The sequence below is a fragment of the Perissodus microlepis genome, chromosome 1, assembly GCF_051167445.1.
Source record: "Perissodus microlepis isolate ML-2025 ecotype Zambia chromosome 1, ASM5116744v1, whole genome shotgun sequence".
Taxonomy (NCBI): domain Eukaryota; kingdom Metazoa; phylum Chordata; class Actinopteri; order Cichliformes; family Cichlidae; genus Perissodus; species Perissodus microlepis.
Genome location: NC_140461.1, coordinates 10,655,203 through 10,672,411, shown reverse-complemented (window position 1 = coordinate 10,672,411; position 17,209 = coordinate 10,655,203). Strand labels below are relative to the sequence as shown.

Here is a 17,209-nt window from a genome sequence, read left to right as displayed (position 1 = left end):
CACACACACACACATATATATATATATATATATATATATATATATATATATATATATATATATATATATATATATATATATATATATATATATATATATATATATATATATATATATATATATATATATATATATATGTGTTTTATTCTTGAAAATTTGTACAGCATATCATGGTCATTTAACTATATTTGATTTGTGACAAGATGTCTACTTTTAACAGAACTTTTATTGTGAAGCAAGGGCTTCAATGTCTGAAGCAATGACTTCAATGACTGGCAGTATTTAAATTTAAATGAGAGTGCTTACAGAAAATGACTACTGTGTGTTTAACTATCTTAACAAAAATAATATACGTATTATTTTTATTTCCTTTCCAGAGTAACTTAGGTGTCTTGTATATGTTGAAGTATGAGTGTTCAAATGATAGGAAAGGTGTAAAAAAAATATTTTTTTTATAATTCCCAATTTCATTAACTGATTTTTATTTTGTTCCTCTCTTTAACTGTATAGCATGGCTATAATCCTATGCAATATGTATTCTTAAATAGATATATGGAGGGCAGTTTGTTTTACTCAGTGAAGCTTTAATATTGTGGGATCACTTGGAAGCTGGCATAGCAAAATTCACTGCTGTAGCTGCATGACTCCTCTTTCAATACAATGTATCCATGTGTGGTGCAGTGGAAATGGACCTGCATTAAGGTGGGAACGAGGGACCAGAGTACATAGCCACGATCAAACATATAAGTGAGACCAATAGTTTTTTTTTTTCTTTTTTTTAAATAAAAAATGTAAAAATGAATGTTTGTTTTGCAAGTTCTTTAATCAACAAATGTAATGATATTCAAAGCATCCTCTTTGGCCCATGTAACATAACAACTAATGTGTAATATAATTTCAAAGAACACTGGCACCAAAGCAACAAAACACTCCTCCACCAACAGGCACTGCCTACACGAACAAGTAAAAGAAAAAGAAAAAAACACGAACATGCACACACACACACACGCAAACTTGACCTTTCTGCCTTGAGCTCTTGTTAAGATTCTTTACTCTTCAACCAGTTTCCTCAGCTCCCCTTCCACCTTCTCTACAAATCCATAAAAGGTGGGATCCAGCAGACAAACACGCAGGAAATGCTCTAAGTCACCTTGTCCAAAAGAACTGTGTTGATATACTCGAGGTAGAGTCACAGCAGTGTCTCCCAAGCAGTGCTGTGGGAGGTCCAGAAAATATTTAAGTAAAATTGAAAAAAAGAACTGATTGCGAACCCTGTGCCAGCCTTTATAATTTAAAAGAAAAGCCACACAACAATCATTTTGCATTTCCAAATTAAGCCTACTGCAAAATTACAACTAACATGTTGCATAGTTGAAGCTTCATTTTAATAGCAGTTAGCTTTACTGCCTCTTATGTCACAATCAATACCTGGGTAAGACGTTTGATGGACACAGTTCCTCGGACAACCTCAGGTTTAACTCCCACAGCTTTTTCCTGACAAGTCTGCTGGCACATGATGAAACACAAAAGAAGAAAAGAAGATTTGATATGCACAGCTTGACACCAGAGGGTTAAGAGACCAATCAATGGCCTTATTACTAATTGAAAGTTTTCCACCCCTCAAATCCTTTCATCTCAGCTCCTTCATTCTGTCTGTTTTCTAAAGGTCAAATTCAACCCCATAGTGGAGTCCGTTCCTTTCCCAGTCCTTCATGTTAAATGCTCTGAAGACCAGAAGCAGAAGAATTTGGTTTGCAGTTAATCATATGTTATGAACGATTTCAAGTTTAAAAATAAAGAAATAAACGATGACTGGCTTACTGCTATGAAGGACAATGAGTATGATTGTTAAAGAAATGGTCTCACCCCTACAATAGTTCAGTATGTTTATAGAGTTTAACTTGCAACTGCTGAAAGGTTTTCAGAGCATGTTTTTTGTTTTTGTGTTTTATAAATGCTGGTTTGTTTTCATAATCAGCAATTTCAATATTAAAGGCATTATCAAGAAGTACTTTTATCAGGGCTTAAGGGTCGTGCATTTCAAACTGTTAAATTCATAAACTATTTAAAATCCTTTCCTGCATTATAGTATATGAATCTGTTTAAATTGCTGTATTCTAAACCTTATCTTTTACTGTTATTGGCTAATGATTGATGTATATTTCATAGTCTTTCTCACATACTGTAGTTGCAGTGTGACCTCTAAGAATAAGACAGTATTGTCAATAGCACCATCTAGTGAGTGCAATCTGGGGTTTTTATATAGATGGAGCTGACTACACCCTTGTGATACCACTATTTAAAATGCACAGAGTAATGCCTAGGTGACAACTTTAATTATGGCAATTTGCATTATGTTGATATACTTTTTAAATTTACACAATAAAGGATGCTCCTTTTCCAGTTCCATAAAAGACTATCCCAGAAAAAAGTAAAGTCACATATTATCTCTATGTTGTGGACATCTTGGTAAAATATTTTAAATGCATGGACATACACTAGTTCTGTTTTTGATGTTGAAATTGTATTAAATGAAATAGAAGCTGGGTGACCTGTACTGCTGGTGCAGGTACCGCAGCAGGGGGCTGATTAGGCTGTGGTGGGGCGTAATCCTGAGTGGTGACAGGTATGTACTCCATCAGTTTTTCCACAGCACTTGAGCACTCATTTATAGCCTCTGCCATGCTGCATCCATCAAACTGCATCCTTATCATGCGGCTCTCACCCTGCAGAAATCCACAAACTCAGTCTGTATCTGTCAGTCAAAACTGCGCCAAGAAAAACACAATCTGTGGAAAACGAGCTTGGGTATTTAGACACTTAAATGTAATCTTCAAGCAACAAGAGAACAAGGCAGCCGTCACAGGCAAACAAAAAACAAAAAAAAAAACCTAATCATTAAAATCTGTTGCTTTGTAATTGTATTCCCCTTCAATTTGTTATGATGTTGTGAATGTAATGGTCTTGAGCTTGTAAGGGGTTTAAGATATTGCCATGGACGTTGAGATAAATTCTGTGGGATTGAAAGGCATCTCACCACTCACCTTCACAATAAATCGAATCATCAGATTATCAGATTTCTGGTGTACTTTAATAGAATCTGAGCCACACAGCAAAGGAATTGTATCCTGAGAAAAGATAAGAGAACAAAGACCTTTAGCAGCAAAGGCATAAAACAGTTCAATCATTTTGACATGTTAATATATAAAGAATAATATACATGAATACAATTCGAAATACTCTTATTTTGTAGCGAAATGCTTGAATTATTTAGAAAACCCAAAGTACAAAAAAGAGCATTACAGTTTAATAAACCTGTTAAAAAACAAATGCTACCAAAAACTGTCTGCAGGGGTCTCTATTTGCTCAATAACCCTAAAGCTTCCGCTCTGAGGCTCTTGTTAAGATTTTTCACAAAAGCAGATAAACACGCTATAAGGAAACATTAGCCTGGTATTACTTAAAAACCCTGTAAACATACATTTGCTTTGACTTTAAAAAAAAACCAATGTAGGTTAGTCAATTAAGGTTGACTTAGAACAACTGCACTATATTAAGGAGCAAGCGCTCTGTAGTCCTATAACGCCATCATTCTGCATTATGTAAAATCACACATGGCAAGCAATAGGAGAACTATCATCATCCTCAAATGTCCATGAAAAAGCATCAAGTTTTAAAAAACTGCACTCTTTGTTATATTAAAGGAAAACTTGAAGAAACTGAAGAAAATACTTTTTCTTAAAATGATAAAAAGCCTTTAGTTCTTTTTAGAATAGTAGTAATAGTATAGAAACATTATTAAGGTAATTTTGAACTTGCATTTAGAAGCTCAGAGTGATATTTGGCTTGATGCATCCAAAACAAGTCAGTCAAATCCCCTCACATTTGGGCAGAAATGTCAAGCTCTTCAACAGAATATTTCATATGGCCTTCATTGAACCCTTTTGTCTGGAAAACATTACTTTCTCAGATCTCAAAAAATCTGCAGAGAAAATTCCACACATTTTCTCTTATTATTATGCTTAAAGTTTATTTAGAATGACATATATACTACATCGACTATGTTATGTAAACATTTTCATCCTTGTCCATTTAAACTAAAAAAAAATATCAAAACAAAGTATTATACATATATGGAAATGTATGTAGAAATATGTACATATGCTAACCAACCACTTCATTACAGCTTGCCAGTACTGGAATTGGACACTTTTTTCATGGCCCATTATATTCATTAAGGTGTAATATGCAAAAAAGTGCATATTGGTCCATATTTGGTTGAAAAATCATGGATTTTGTTCCATACTGACACAATAGCATCACACAGAGTCTGCATATTTGTCAGCTGAACATCCATGATGTTAATCTACTATTAAACCACATCCCAAAACTCCTCTGTTAGATTTAGATCTTGTGATTATGGACTCCATTTGAGTACAGTAAACTCAATGTCATCTTCAAGAAACCAGTTTAAGACTATCTAACCGTTGCAAACATCGTCATGCTGGAAGCAGCCACCAGAGAATTTATGTAGGTACACTGTAGGGCTGCCACAAACCATTATTTTGATAGTCGACTTGTCACCGATTATTTTTGCGATTAGTCGACTAATCAGATCATGCATCCACTGGACGTAAAACGTACAGCTTATTGCACCAGCATGCATCTGCTCTTATATAACTATCACTAGCTTACAGCTTTAAGTGTTTAAGGTATGTGCTAACTAAAAATAAAGACAAGATGATAGTTTATTAAATTTTAATGAAATCTGCAGATTGTTTCGGTGGAGTTTAATAAACTCAGCCGTCTGCTCCTTGCTATCTAAAATATGACAGGACACCGGAGTATATTCTCCAGCATCTCAGACTTCTGATAATCAGTTGTCTGCTTGACGTTTATTCAGCTGTGTAAAAACTTTAATCTCAGCCAAACCAATTTACTCAGGAACAAATAAAATACTAAAAAAAACCCCAAACAATAACATTTTTAAGTTTTCTAAGTGACTTATATATCATGTTTAACCTGAGTAGGGAAAGACGGCGGTGGTTTTGAAAACGATTTGCCGGGAGTCCGGTGTTCTTACCGGCTCTAGTGAGCCTTGAACCCCGGCTAGCTATCGAGCTGGTGGGTAACAGACATCTCCGAAAACGTTGGAGCGCTTTTGAAAATATGTGGTGTCTTGATAAACTGAGCAAATATTTGAAGTTTACACAGCTACATCCTCGCCTGAAAATATGTTAAACGTTTATTTTGTGACCCAGAAAGAATATTAAGAGTAATATTAAAACTAACTAGCTGCTGCCATTGTTGGAAACTGAGCTGGGCCGCACTATGAATTCTGGGACACAGTTTCTTCCTCTTCTGGGTTTAACGGCAGCTGGCATCCTCGTACATGCAGTGCTGCCATCTTCTGTTTCAGTCCGCTATTACACTCTTAAATCCTACTACTTATTCCTGCGTCTTTTGGGATCTTACAAAGCTTCAAACGACGTGTCGACTATTAAATTAGTCGTCGACGATTTTGATAGTCGACCTAATCATGACTAGTCGACTAATCGTGGCAGCCCTAGTACACTGTAGTCATAAGTGGGACAGATATGGTCAGTATTGTTGCTGGCCATATTCACAGTGCTCAGTTGGCAGTAAGGAATCCAGAGTGTCCCAAGAAAATATCCCTCAAACCATAACACTACCACCACCATGAACTGTTGATAGAGCCATGTTTTCATGTTGTTTTATGCCAAATTATGACCCTTCCATCTAAATATTGCGGAAGAATTCAAGAGTCATCAGACTAGGAAACATTTTTTCGATCTTCTAATGTCCAATTTTGGTGAGTTTGTGTGGACTGTAGCCTCAGTTTCCTGTTCTAAGCTGATGGGAGTGGCAACTAGTGTGGTCTTCTGCTGCTGCTATCTGCTTCAAGGCTTATGTGTGGTGTATTCAGAGACACTTTTGAGCACACTTTGGTTGGCATTTATCATTTGTGTTAACAAGTTGAACATGTTTACCTAATAAAGTGGATGGCAAATAATTGATGAAAGTTATATTGTGTTGCAATAATTTGGGGGGGGGGTAGGACAAACAACAAATAAATAAGCTGTGATCTAATACAAACAACTATAATTTCAACAACTGTAAGTGTAATCGTTTTTTGATTAACATAACTTGATAAAAAGGTACACCACAATAAACATTAGTTGCTAAACGAGAACTAGCATATTTAAACATGCAAACAACACAATAAACAACACAAGCAGATTACATTTTCTCTCATTTAGTATATTTTAATCTGTGATAAGAAATCTTCCAGATAAAACACTATTTGAACACAACCAAAGTCTTAATTCTTTAGGGAAAAAAATTAAAAGTAAGTCAAAATTCAAACCTTTTTTTTTATTAGACATATCTGATTTTTTTATTATTTTATTTCAACCAATTATGAATTACAACCACAAAATATATGGTGTACCGGGATCTAAAAACGAATGTGTAATCTTTGTTGTATGTTGTGTTCACACAGAGAAATCTATGAGAAAAAAACTTACTACTTAAACTACTTACCAAGCTTTCTTGTCCCTGCAAGACCAGCAAGTGTCCAGATTCCACAATTGTGAGGACAATTTCAGGTTTGTTGTCCTTTGCCTCAAGTACCTGATGAAGAGAAAAATATTGAATTAGTCATTGCTTTTCCTGGAAGTAACTAGATATATGCATTTCTAAAGGATGCTTTTTAAAATCAATAACATTGTTATTTTTTACTGATTAAGATAAATAATGTAGCTTATTAATATAACAATGGCAGTAATGTTTTTTGTTTTTGCTACATTTTAAGTCTTGGTTCAACAGCCCAAAGGTATGTGTACCTGATACAATTTCATGAAAATTAAAAATGTTCTTAAAAGAGATGCACTACCCAATATGGCTCATGAGTATCTGGAATAGCTTATTATTATTATAAAGTTAGTCAGATAAACTCTTGTAATTCAATGTTCACAACTTGCCTTTCACTGAATTTTACAATTTGCAATGCTATAATCTTGTGTGATCAATGTAAATGCGACTTAGCTCAGTTTAAATAACATGCTTTGACTCAATGTCTCTGAGCTGCCCTATGATATAGATGTACTTTGGTTTCATTCATTGGTGTCATTAAAAAAATACACAGCTCTAGCTTGCCATCTAGAGTCTGGTGCAGTTAATGAAAGAAAACAGCACAATGAATGGCGTTTTTGAAACATGAAAAAACAAAAACAAATGCAGAAACAGAAACAAAAAGATAATCATACAACCAGTAGGTACAACCAATGAAATACTTTTATACTTTGAATAGAATTATTTTTAAAAATGCAGTAATTATCTAAATAAATAGGCTTTTTCTACCATCAGCTGTTTGTTACTTCATTTTCATGTTTAATACCGAAAGCATAAACAGCCCAAGTACATGCTCTATTTGATTGGGAATCTGGGGAGTCTGGAGTCTGGGTCAATGCCTTGGGCTATTAGTTATGCTCCTTGAGTTCTTCTTCAGCAGTTTTTGGAGTGTGGCAATAGGCACTGCCAGGCTGCAAACAGGAGGGTCTATTGCCAAGAGGGGTTGCTTGGTCTTTCGGTAGGTGGTTCCTGTCAAGTAACATCCATGAATTGCAGCACCCCTGGTTTCCCTGCAGAAACACTGATTTTAATGTTGCGGCTAATATGTCTATATTCCTACAGAGACAACATTAGAGCAAAAAGAAAATTTATGTAAGATATGGTGCAGTTGTAGTGTCTCTGTGCCTCAGCACTGCAAGACGTAGAACCCAAAGTACCTCCTGCTACTAGATAGCATAATGAAGGTAGTTTTAATGTTGTTTTATGCTGCAACTCATAGAAATTAAGGAAATTAACTTTGAGGTAAGTTATTGTTCTATTTTTAATCTGTTCCCACAGATCTGATTGTATGTCTTGAAGGACATGTGACTAGGTTTTTATACCACACAATTATATGAATATCAAAACTGAATTTAAATTAGGGATGGGAATTACAGAAGAACTAAGTAAACCATCAAACAAAGGTGCTCCCAGTCAGCACATATTCCATCTGATATAAAGTGGAAAGCCAAATACTGTAAATCATTTTTTTCCCTAGTTCAAAAAAGATCTTTGATGGTCGACTATGTAAAATGTGTACAGAACCCTAAATTAAAGCAGTATATAAAAACTTTTCAAAGTTGCTTTTTCAAATATGTAATCTCATTTATATTCATACAAAACAATAAAAATATATTTATCCATAAATTCATATTAGTATATACAATGCTGTTAAAAAGTATTTTTTCCCACCTCCAGATATTTATTTACTTAGTGTTTGTCACACTGACATTTTTCAGGTATTCAAAGACATTTTAATATTAGAAAAACATAACCAGAGAAAATACAAGACATACTTTTTAAATAGTAATTTTATAAATCAGGAAAAACCCTCCAATGTCATTTTTTACGCATTTATGCATCTGAATCAAATCTAAATCTGGATTCTGACAAGCCCACTCCAAAGCCGTTCAGTGGTGAACTTGCTGGTGTGTTTTGGACTATTGTCCTGCTGCATAACCCAAGTGCCCTTGAACTTCAGGGCACAAACTGATGGACCGACACTCTCCTTCAGCATTTTCTGGTAGAAAACAGAATTCATGGTTCCATCAACAGGACGAGCCTTTATGGTCTTTATGGTCAGCAGTGATTTTTTTCCACCTTCGAAGCTTAACTACGGTAAGTGAAGCCTGCAGTTCTTTAGATGTTCTTATGGGTTCTTTTCTGACCTGGATGAGTCTTCCGTGCACTCTTGGAGTAATTTTGGTAGCCCAACAATTGTGGATAATGACTCTCACTGTGGTTTGCTAGAGTACCACAACCTTAGAAAAAGCTTTTTAATACTTTTCAGACTTATGGATGTCAATGATTTTGTTTCTCATTTACTCTGGAGTATCTTTAGATTGTGGCATAATGTGTGGCTTTTTAAGATCTTTCAGCCTGTTTCACTTTTTCAGACAGGTTCTATTTAAGTCTATTTTTTTTTATTCGGCAAGTCTGACAGTAATCAGACCTGGCTAGTGAAATTGAATTCAGCTTAAAAATGAAATCATTATTTAAAAACTGCATTTCCTATTTACTCTGGTTACCTTTGTCTAATACTAAAGTTTGTCAGACTATGTGAAACATGTCCCGCAAATATTAAAAATTAACAACAATAACAAAAAACAATAAAGGGGGGGGGCTTTTTCACAATACTGTAGGTATTATACTATAGCTTAACTAAGGCTGGCAGATAACTTAAAATGTTCGTAGTAAAATGGTTGTTATTAAAGATAATTAACACCACTCTGGGGTTTCATCAACAGTTATGGTGCTAAAGGAAAGCTACTCTTTATGAGTCACAAAATTAGACACGTTTCCTTAACTAGGAGGTGGGTTCTAAATAAAAATCCTAATGAACAATATATTAAGTACGTTTTTCATTCGTGTGTGTATTTGGCCAATACCCTGCACTGACTAAAGTTATTGTCAGGCAGAAAGCTAATACAGCTAGGCTAGCTTAGGAAAGTTTGGCTAGCTAGGGCAAGGTTTTTTAGTAATACGTAAATGAAGGTCAGCTACCTTCCACGGTGTTACACCTGTTTCCTTGGAGCCAGGGATGAAACGCCCATAGCGTTTTAACTTCCAAATACGAGTGGCGATCATTTCCAGCAGCGGAGTAGTTTTTTTTATATTTTCTGTCAAACCCAACCAGCTATAGCAGAATGCAGTGCCAGCAGAAGAGCCTGAACGAAACATGGAGCGCGCGCGAAAATTAACGTCAGCGACGGACTGAGAGGCTTTTTTTTTTTAAATAGTCAGAGGTGACAGTAACATTAAAGAGACATTACACTCAGTGCTGATTTGGATTACTTTAAAACACTTTGCCCCAAACCTCTGCCCAATACTTGTGTAATGTCAGTATTACAGTGCAATATATACAGTGGTAAGAAAATGTGGGTTTGCAGGGAGCTGTTCTGAAACATGTGACAGTGTATGTTACAAACCCAAGGTTCAGCATCACTTCCTCAGCAGGAAGCTGTCTCATGTCTCCACATGTGACCCAGCAAGTCTGGAACACTTGATGCTGTATGGATGTACAGTGGGAGTGTGACTCCAGTTTCAGATGCAGGTGGACTGAACTGCTGAAATGTTCCATTATTAATAGTTAAATGTGTGGTTATAATGATAGCTAAATACTAACTATAATGCATTAGTTCAAGTGCTCCAGTATTGTTGAATGCTGGCTCAGTGACATTGTTCACTGGGATAAGAGCTGGCAATATGTCCTACTGGACTACACATTAAGACAACAGTGCATGTAGCAGTTTCTATTTTAATTTTGTTTTCTGTTCTCAGAGCAGAATTTCAAAATGGCCATCCTAGCTTGAAAGTAACTCCCAGTTTGTGTCTCTTAGATATATAGATACAGTTGTGTTTAGAAGTTTACAAAACACTGATCATAGCCATGCGTGTCATGGTAATTATGGGTGTTTAATGATTCCTTTGAACTGCTCTTTTTCCTGGGAGCAATGATTGTACAGCATGCATCTTTAATTACCTTAAAAGACAGGATTTAGGCACACAAGATTTTAGTTTGGATTTTCTCTCATTTACACAGGGTCAAAAGTATATATACAGACTCAAATATCTGCATACACCAGTGACCACACCCAAGCTAAGGTATGATGTGAGACAGAAGATGAAAAACACAGGTAGGGTTATTAAGATTTGTGTTATTGCAAATATTGCATTATTTAAAAATATTTAGAGTTCTAAGTAATGCAGACAGGTTGTGGTAGATTTAAGTTCTGCCCTAGAGTCGGTGTGTAAAGAAGGGGTGCCAAACTCTTAGTTTTGGGCCACAGCCCCATTTGAGCTTAAGTGGGCCGGCTTGAACTTTACCTAATATCTATAAAATAAACACCTACCTACAAACCACCTGATGTGTTTTACCTCTTTCAGTGAGTCAAATCTAATTACAAAAAATTGTGCTGTACTACATCAATGAATCCATCAGCATGAGTTAATGGACTTGCACTCTTAAGAAATCCATCCATCCATTCTCTTCAGGCTGGAGCCTGTCCCAGCTATCATAGAGGAGTGTTGGGGACAGTTGCCAATCTGACACAGAGAGAGAGACAGACAACCATTCACACTTACACCTATAGGCAATTTAGAATAAATAATTAACCTAACCCAACAAATTACATACAGTTGGACTATTGGAGGAAGCAGGATACCCAAGAGAACCAGCACAAACACATGGAGAATATGCAAACTCCACACAGAAAGGCTCTTGTGCAGTTAAACTCACAACCTTCTTGCTGTGAAACAACAGTGGTAACCACTGCACTGCCCAGCTTTTAAGAAATAAAACTGTAAAATTTGTAAAGAAAGTGACAACAAACTTGGACTTTGTTCTAATGTTACTTCACAGAAAATCAAAAAGGAAGTCGTTGTTCATCAATAATAATAAAAAGAACTTTTCTGTCATTTAATGGAAATCCTTTTCTTTTATTTAATGGTTTGTGTTTGTCGTCTTTGTCAGTCAGGAAGCTGTAAAACTATTTCAGATGAAATGACTCAGATGAAATCATCAGTTCAGTCTTTCATGATGTGATTTATTCTTAAGGACAAAAAGCAGTGAAAAGTCCAGAATTGTACCTGCTCTGTAATTTTCACAGTTTGCAAACCCACCCATTGGGTCGGAGGGAAGTTTGACATCACAGGTGTAGAGGGAAGCGTTTCTTACACACTTTACAAATTGATAATTTATTCTTTTGTTTGCTACAAATTGTATTATTTATCTTTGCATTTTCTTGCATTTTTAGTTAAGTTGGGTAATTAATTTGCAACCCATATAACTCACAGCCATTATTATTCAAAGGACATAATTGTTCCAATATGGATGATTTTTGAAAGTTAAAGTTCTTAAAAATATTGACCTAGTAAATGGTCTTGTTAATAGAATTGCAGAAAGGCACTGCTTTGTATTAGTGTGTCAATTAGGAGGGCTTTCACCAAATGCTGTAGGTATTTGTGGCTAGGATTCAATTCATTTTATTTTATTTATTTATTTATTTTGGGAATTGGAAGTTACATTATGTAAATCCAGCATAGTAAAAGAGATTCCCTAAATTATAATGTAGCTGTTTTGCATTAGCAAATTGCCTTCTATTTTTCAGTGTCTGCAGTTCTGCAATATCCACTAGAATAGTTGATAAAAGTTTTTTGTCTAAATTTGAATATATAACCTTTCTTCAGAAACTGCTGGCATTGATGTTTCTCAGTTTAGACATTGGGGAAGTGACACAAGATAAGATAATTTGTTAATAGTGAAAAAAGGCTTGTTTAATTAGTGTTTTAATCATCTACAAAATATTGCTGATAAAATTTGCTTTAGCTTTAAAAGGCTTTTGTAAGGATGCTGCACACAACTATCCTGGGTTTGTTTAAGCCATTACAGTAACAATGTAGCTTTTGTAAGCTACATTGCAAGGACATCTTTCGCTCAAGAAGACATGAGCGAAAGATGTCCTTGCAATGAAACTGTCATACTTGTGCTACAGGCACTGTAAATGAATGAAATGAGACAGAAAAAAGGAAAACACACACAAAACGGAACACAAAAACAAAAGGACATTCATAATGAAGGCAATGATGAAATTAAAGAATCATAAGGCTTCGTTCACAAGACAAAATCCCTTAGTCTATTTTTCTTTCTTTATCATCCTAGGCTGAAAATAAAAGGAACAATAAGCACAAAAGGGTGTGACATCCTACGTGTTATAAATACACGGAATTGGAAAAATAATCTTGAAATAGGAAATCGCAGATTTGTTTATTTCCATCTGAGAATCCACCCGTATACCAATAATTTTATACAAGAGCTTCTTACCAAATTATAGACGAGTCTATTCTAGCTTCGTTTGTATTAGTGTGCGCAAATTACGCAGTAGATCAGACTGATTACAGCGATGGCAAGCAGGGTCCTTGGTCTCTTCCAACAGAAGACAACATCATGTTTTAACAATGGGCATGTTGGCTACCTGTAGCCTTAACTTAAAAGAACGGGAGAACATTTTAAGAATGGAGAGAGCTTTCCCCTTTAAACAAGGTGGGCTGAGCTTATTTGCAGTTCTCGCTCCTATGGCAACCCAATAGATCAGCATCATGAATATTCACAATTCACCAAAACGCACCCTGACTATGGAACAGTGATGTCAGCGGTCCCTGGAATGCTTTACTGTATTTTTGCACGATTGTGTTGCGTTGTTTTATGAAAGCTGGCAAGACGTCTTGTGAAAAGAGCATCCTTCGTCGTGCATGACCTTTCTCTGGTCTCTGTATCACCGTCCGTCGGCACGTCTCTCACATGCCACGCTAAGGTGACTTTCAGGCAGTTTTTCCACTTTTGCGCACAATGTCGGAACGGCACAAAGATGTACATCGGGGACGCAGTGGCCAAGCGGACCGCCCAGGCTGTGTGTGAGGACATATGCAAACTGTCAGGTAGTCTGATTATGAAAAAGAATATCCCTCATCTGTTTCAGCAGAGCCACGGCGGTCCGTGTCATGTGTAGCAGGCTTTCAGGGATTCAGATTAGCTCCAGACTGATCGCTCTCACAAACAGATAGGGAGCGCGGGGCTTGTGGCAATAACCAGTACAATACAGGCTAAAAATCTGGATTTATTTAATATTTCCTGCGTGTCTCAATGTCATAATGGACAGGTTGCACTCCTCCATGCGTAAAAGGCTCTACAGTTTGCCACAGCACATTGGACAGAAAACATCTATAATGGGTGAAGGAGAAGACGCAGACAAGGACACCCGGAGGAAGAGCATTAGGATGAAGCCTTTACCGTCACCGTCGCCGACCTCTGGAGGAAGCTGCAAAGGCATCGGCGAGACCAAAAGTGGGGAATCTGTGATCATGGAGACGGACATAGGGAGACCTATGAAGACCAGCTCAAATGGAGATTGTCGGAGATTTCGAGGCAGCCTTTCATCCATCACAAGTCGACATGTGCACGACTCAGACTCTGCGGAGGAGAGACGCCTCATCACTGAAGGGGATGTTACCCCGAGCGAAGAGAGCCCCCCTGGAGCAATCGGTGACGGGCAGCCGGATCAAGGTGCGCAGGAGGCCAGCAGTGGCGCTGGCGGTGGTGCCCAAAATGATTCTCCAGACCAGCAGTCAGGGTTTATAAAGTTGGATGGCATTGATCAAATTCTGCCGGACGACGAGAGATTATATCAGGCTGGGTTCATACACAGACAGTTAGGAGCAATGCTTCAACCAGGGGTCAACAAGTTCTCCCTGAGGATGTTTGGAAGTGAGAAGGCGGTTGAACGAGAACAAGAGCGGGTTAAATCCGCCGGATTTTGGATAATTCACCCCTACAGTGATTTCAGGTAAATTTAGTCACATCACACTTGCTTATTTCAAAAGGGAAAAGGTTCACAAAAACATGATGTTACTGTGACTAGGCCCAGATGTTTTTCATGGTATGTCTCATTTACTGGGGCATTCCTCAGCTCAGAAGCCCATTTTTTTCCTTTTTGCTAAATTTTCTACTAACCACCTTTCCACCTTACTCTTTCACATTTAAAGACTGTATCTCCAGTCCAAAACATTCACTTTTAAAAAATAGAATTCTTAGAATGAACCAATTTCACAGAGTAATTCAGATTTTTTTTTCGCATTCATTAGTTTTAGTGTATCGATATATATTGCTACGGAGGCCTGCCGACACATTTAGTTGTTACAGAAAAACCCATCACATGACACAACCCAGTCCCAATTAGGATTAAACCCTTCTTATATAATAAATTCTATATAGTATGAAATATTCATTCTTTTTGGAGGTTTCTTCAGCAGTTAAAGAAAATCTCAGCGTGGAGGACATTTTTGCTTAAAATTCATGATTAGGTCTTCATTTAAATAATTTCTAAATTATTGTAATGCACTTTTCTTTGTACTTTAATTTAAAAATAGGGTTATTTTATTTTATTTACAGTTAATGTAAATCATATTTCAAGAGTGGTTTAGAAATGATCATGTTTGATTCCTCCTTCAGTGACAGCAAACATGAATGGAGGGAGACAGCACTCTCTTTTAGGCCTGCAGTTTACTCTGTGGTTTTATTGCCCTTCATTTTTTTTATTAGCCAAGTATCTCTGATTTATGGCTACATAGAGGCTGTTAACTAACAAGTAAGACTGGCTTCAATAGCCTTTTAAACCAAACTACATTCATGTATACTAAATGATACTGTAGTGTACAGGTGTGTATGTGAATATTGGGTGGGCTTGGTAATGTGTTCAGTCACACACGTGCGCTCACATGTGTGCAGGCACACACACGTGTATATATATATATATATATATATATATATATATATATATATATATATATATATATATAAATATATATATATATATATATATATATATATATATATATATATAAATATATATATATATATATATATATATATATGTTTGCAGGTATACTCTACACTCTTGATGACTTTGTGTAAATCCAAACACACTTAGGACATGCCATCAGGATGATGTGAGATATGTATTAGACAGTTTGCCATTTTTGTTATGCTCCTCCCAGCTGGTTGTGTTTTCTCTGACCCCTCTGCTCTCTTACTCACCATGTTAAATGTCAGGTGAAGGGTGATTTAGTGCTTGGGGAGACTGTCCTGATACTGAAAGGTCAGAGATTTGGCACCAGCCACTGGTTCTGAAGTGTCTTTGAGCAAGATCCTAAAACAAGATTACAAGTACTTATAAAACAAGTACTTGTTTGACTCTGTCACTGAGATCTGTCAAAATAAACAGATGCACTGAGAGAGAAGTAATTTAAAAAAAAAAAAAAGAGGTCGCCACCCACTTGTTTGGGGTATGATGATGGATACTGTATATTATCATAATTAAACATTTTGGTGATCTGAGAACCATTTGCTTGTGCTACGAGCACTCAGCACTATGATTTTGCAATCACTCAACTGTACAATTAAAACCACAGATGTGGCACGCAATCAGGACAGGGAAAAGCTAAGTCTATGCTTTATTTAACTCTGCATGGAGTGTTGCATATTTGCTGTGACTAACATGAAAAAGACAAAGGACACATTTCATTTCTTTCATTTCATTTTGCTAAATTATTTAATGGAGTCAATATCAAGAGAACCTTTTGTTTTGTTTTTTTAAACCAGTAGTCACATTTCTCAAAAAGCATTTCAGACCAATTTGGAAGCAATATGGGAAAACATAGCACATTAGGCCAGAAAGTCTGTTGCCACTGAGTCAGAGCTAGTATTTAATTTTTGACAAAGTGAAGCTGAAAGAAGACACATGAATGCCTACAACCTCAAAATCAGGAAAAAGGACAGTGCAAGATGACTGTAATTAAAGTACACAAGGAGATATCTGGGACCTTTTAATGGGCCTGGAGAGGAGAAGGGTCTCTGTGACTAAAAGTTTTATTCCCATGTCTGCATCAAAGCTTTGGCTGTATAAGCTCAAATTAGAGTGTCACAAGGAATCACGGTCATCACTGTAGCGGAATTCAGCAAAATCTCCTCTTGTCAAGTTTTGTATAACACTAAGAAGCAGGGGAGGAGCAATATCTTGCAAGGGAAAAAGGCAGATTAAAAATGGCATCATAATCCAATCTACAGCCTAATTTCCAGATCCAAAGCTGAACAGCCTCCTTCGATTCTGAGCAAGCAACTCACAGTGGGCAGATGCAGTCAGTTTGCCAGAGGGTGACGGAAAAAAATAAGACCGGTTTATCAATGTACCTTTTGTATAAGGAAAAATATTAATGTTGTGATGGCTGTAAAATATATGTGGGAGTTTTATAGGGTATTTGAACAATACATGCGATTGGTGCTGAGATTATTGCCTTTTATGTTCCGGTTCAGACTGGATTTTTTTTTAGATATCCTTTCTGCAAGTTTTTTTCTTGTCTCAATCATGAAAAAGCGATAGAGCTGACACCTATCAATACAGCATGTCCTTGAAATAAAGAGCAATAAAAGTAATAGAATATTATAGACAGGATATTTTGGTGCTTGACTGACAGAATGACACCCCTCTCACAGAATGGCTCTTCTGTCTTCTTCTTATGATGG

At 36.4% G+C, this 17,209-nt stretch overlaps 2 protein-coding genes across 3 annotated transcripts in view; one reads left to right on the top strand and one right to left on the bottom strand.

Moving 5' to 3' along the window:
• Window positions 1–164: 164 nt before the first annotated feature.
• Window positions 165–9,826, bottom strand: rec114 (REC114 meiotic recombination protein). 2 transcript variants are annotated; one of them, XM_084929747.1, is made up of 6 exons: window positions 9,637–9,825; window positions 6,565–6,654; window positions 3,045–3,128; window positions 2,553–2,726; window positions 1,429–1,503; window positions 165–1,214 (listed from the first exon to the last, which is right to left on the bottom strand). In XM_084929747.1, the coding sequence occupies exons 1-6, from the start codon at window positions 9,811–9,813 to the stop codon at window positions 1,050–1,052; spliced, it is 765 nt and encodes a 254-aa protein (XP_084785873.1). In that variant the 5' UTR covers window positions 9,814–9,825; the 3' UTR covers window positions 165–1,049. The 2 variants fall into 2 exon arrangements, with proteins under 2 accessions (XP_084785873.1, XP_084785874.1); XM_084929748.1 differs by lacking the exon at window positions 2,553–2,726 and having other exon boundaries at window positions 9,637–9,826.
• Window positions 9,827–13,021: 3,195 nt separating this feature from the next.
• hcn4 (hyperpolarization activated cyclic nucleotide-gated potassium channel 4) overlaps window positions 13,022–17,209 on the top strand; it is a 76,412-nt gene continuing 72,224 nt past the window's right edge. Inside the window, exon 1 of the mRNA XM_084929728.1 lies at window positions 13,022–14,474. Coding sequence (XP_084785854.1) covers window positions 13,783–14,474 — 692 coding nt within the window. The 5' untranslated portion in view covers window positions 13,022–13,782. The remainder of the gene's footprint in view (window positions 14,475–17,209) is intronic.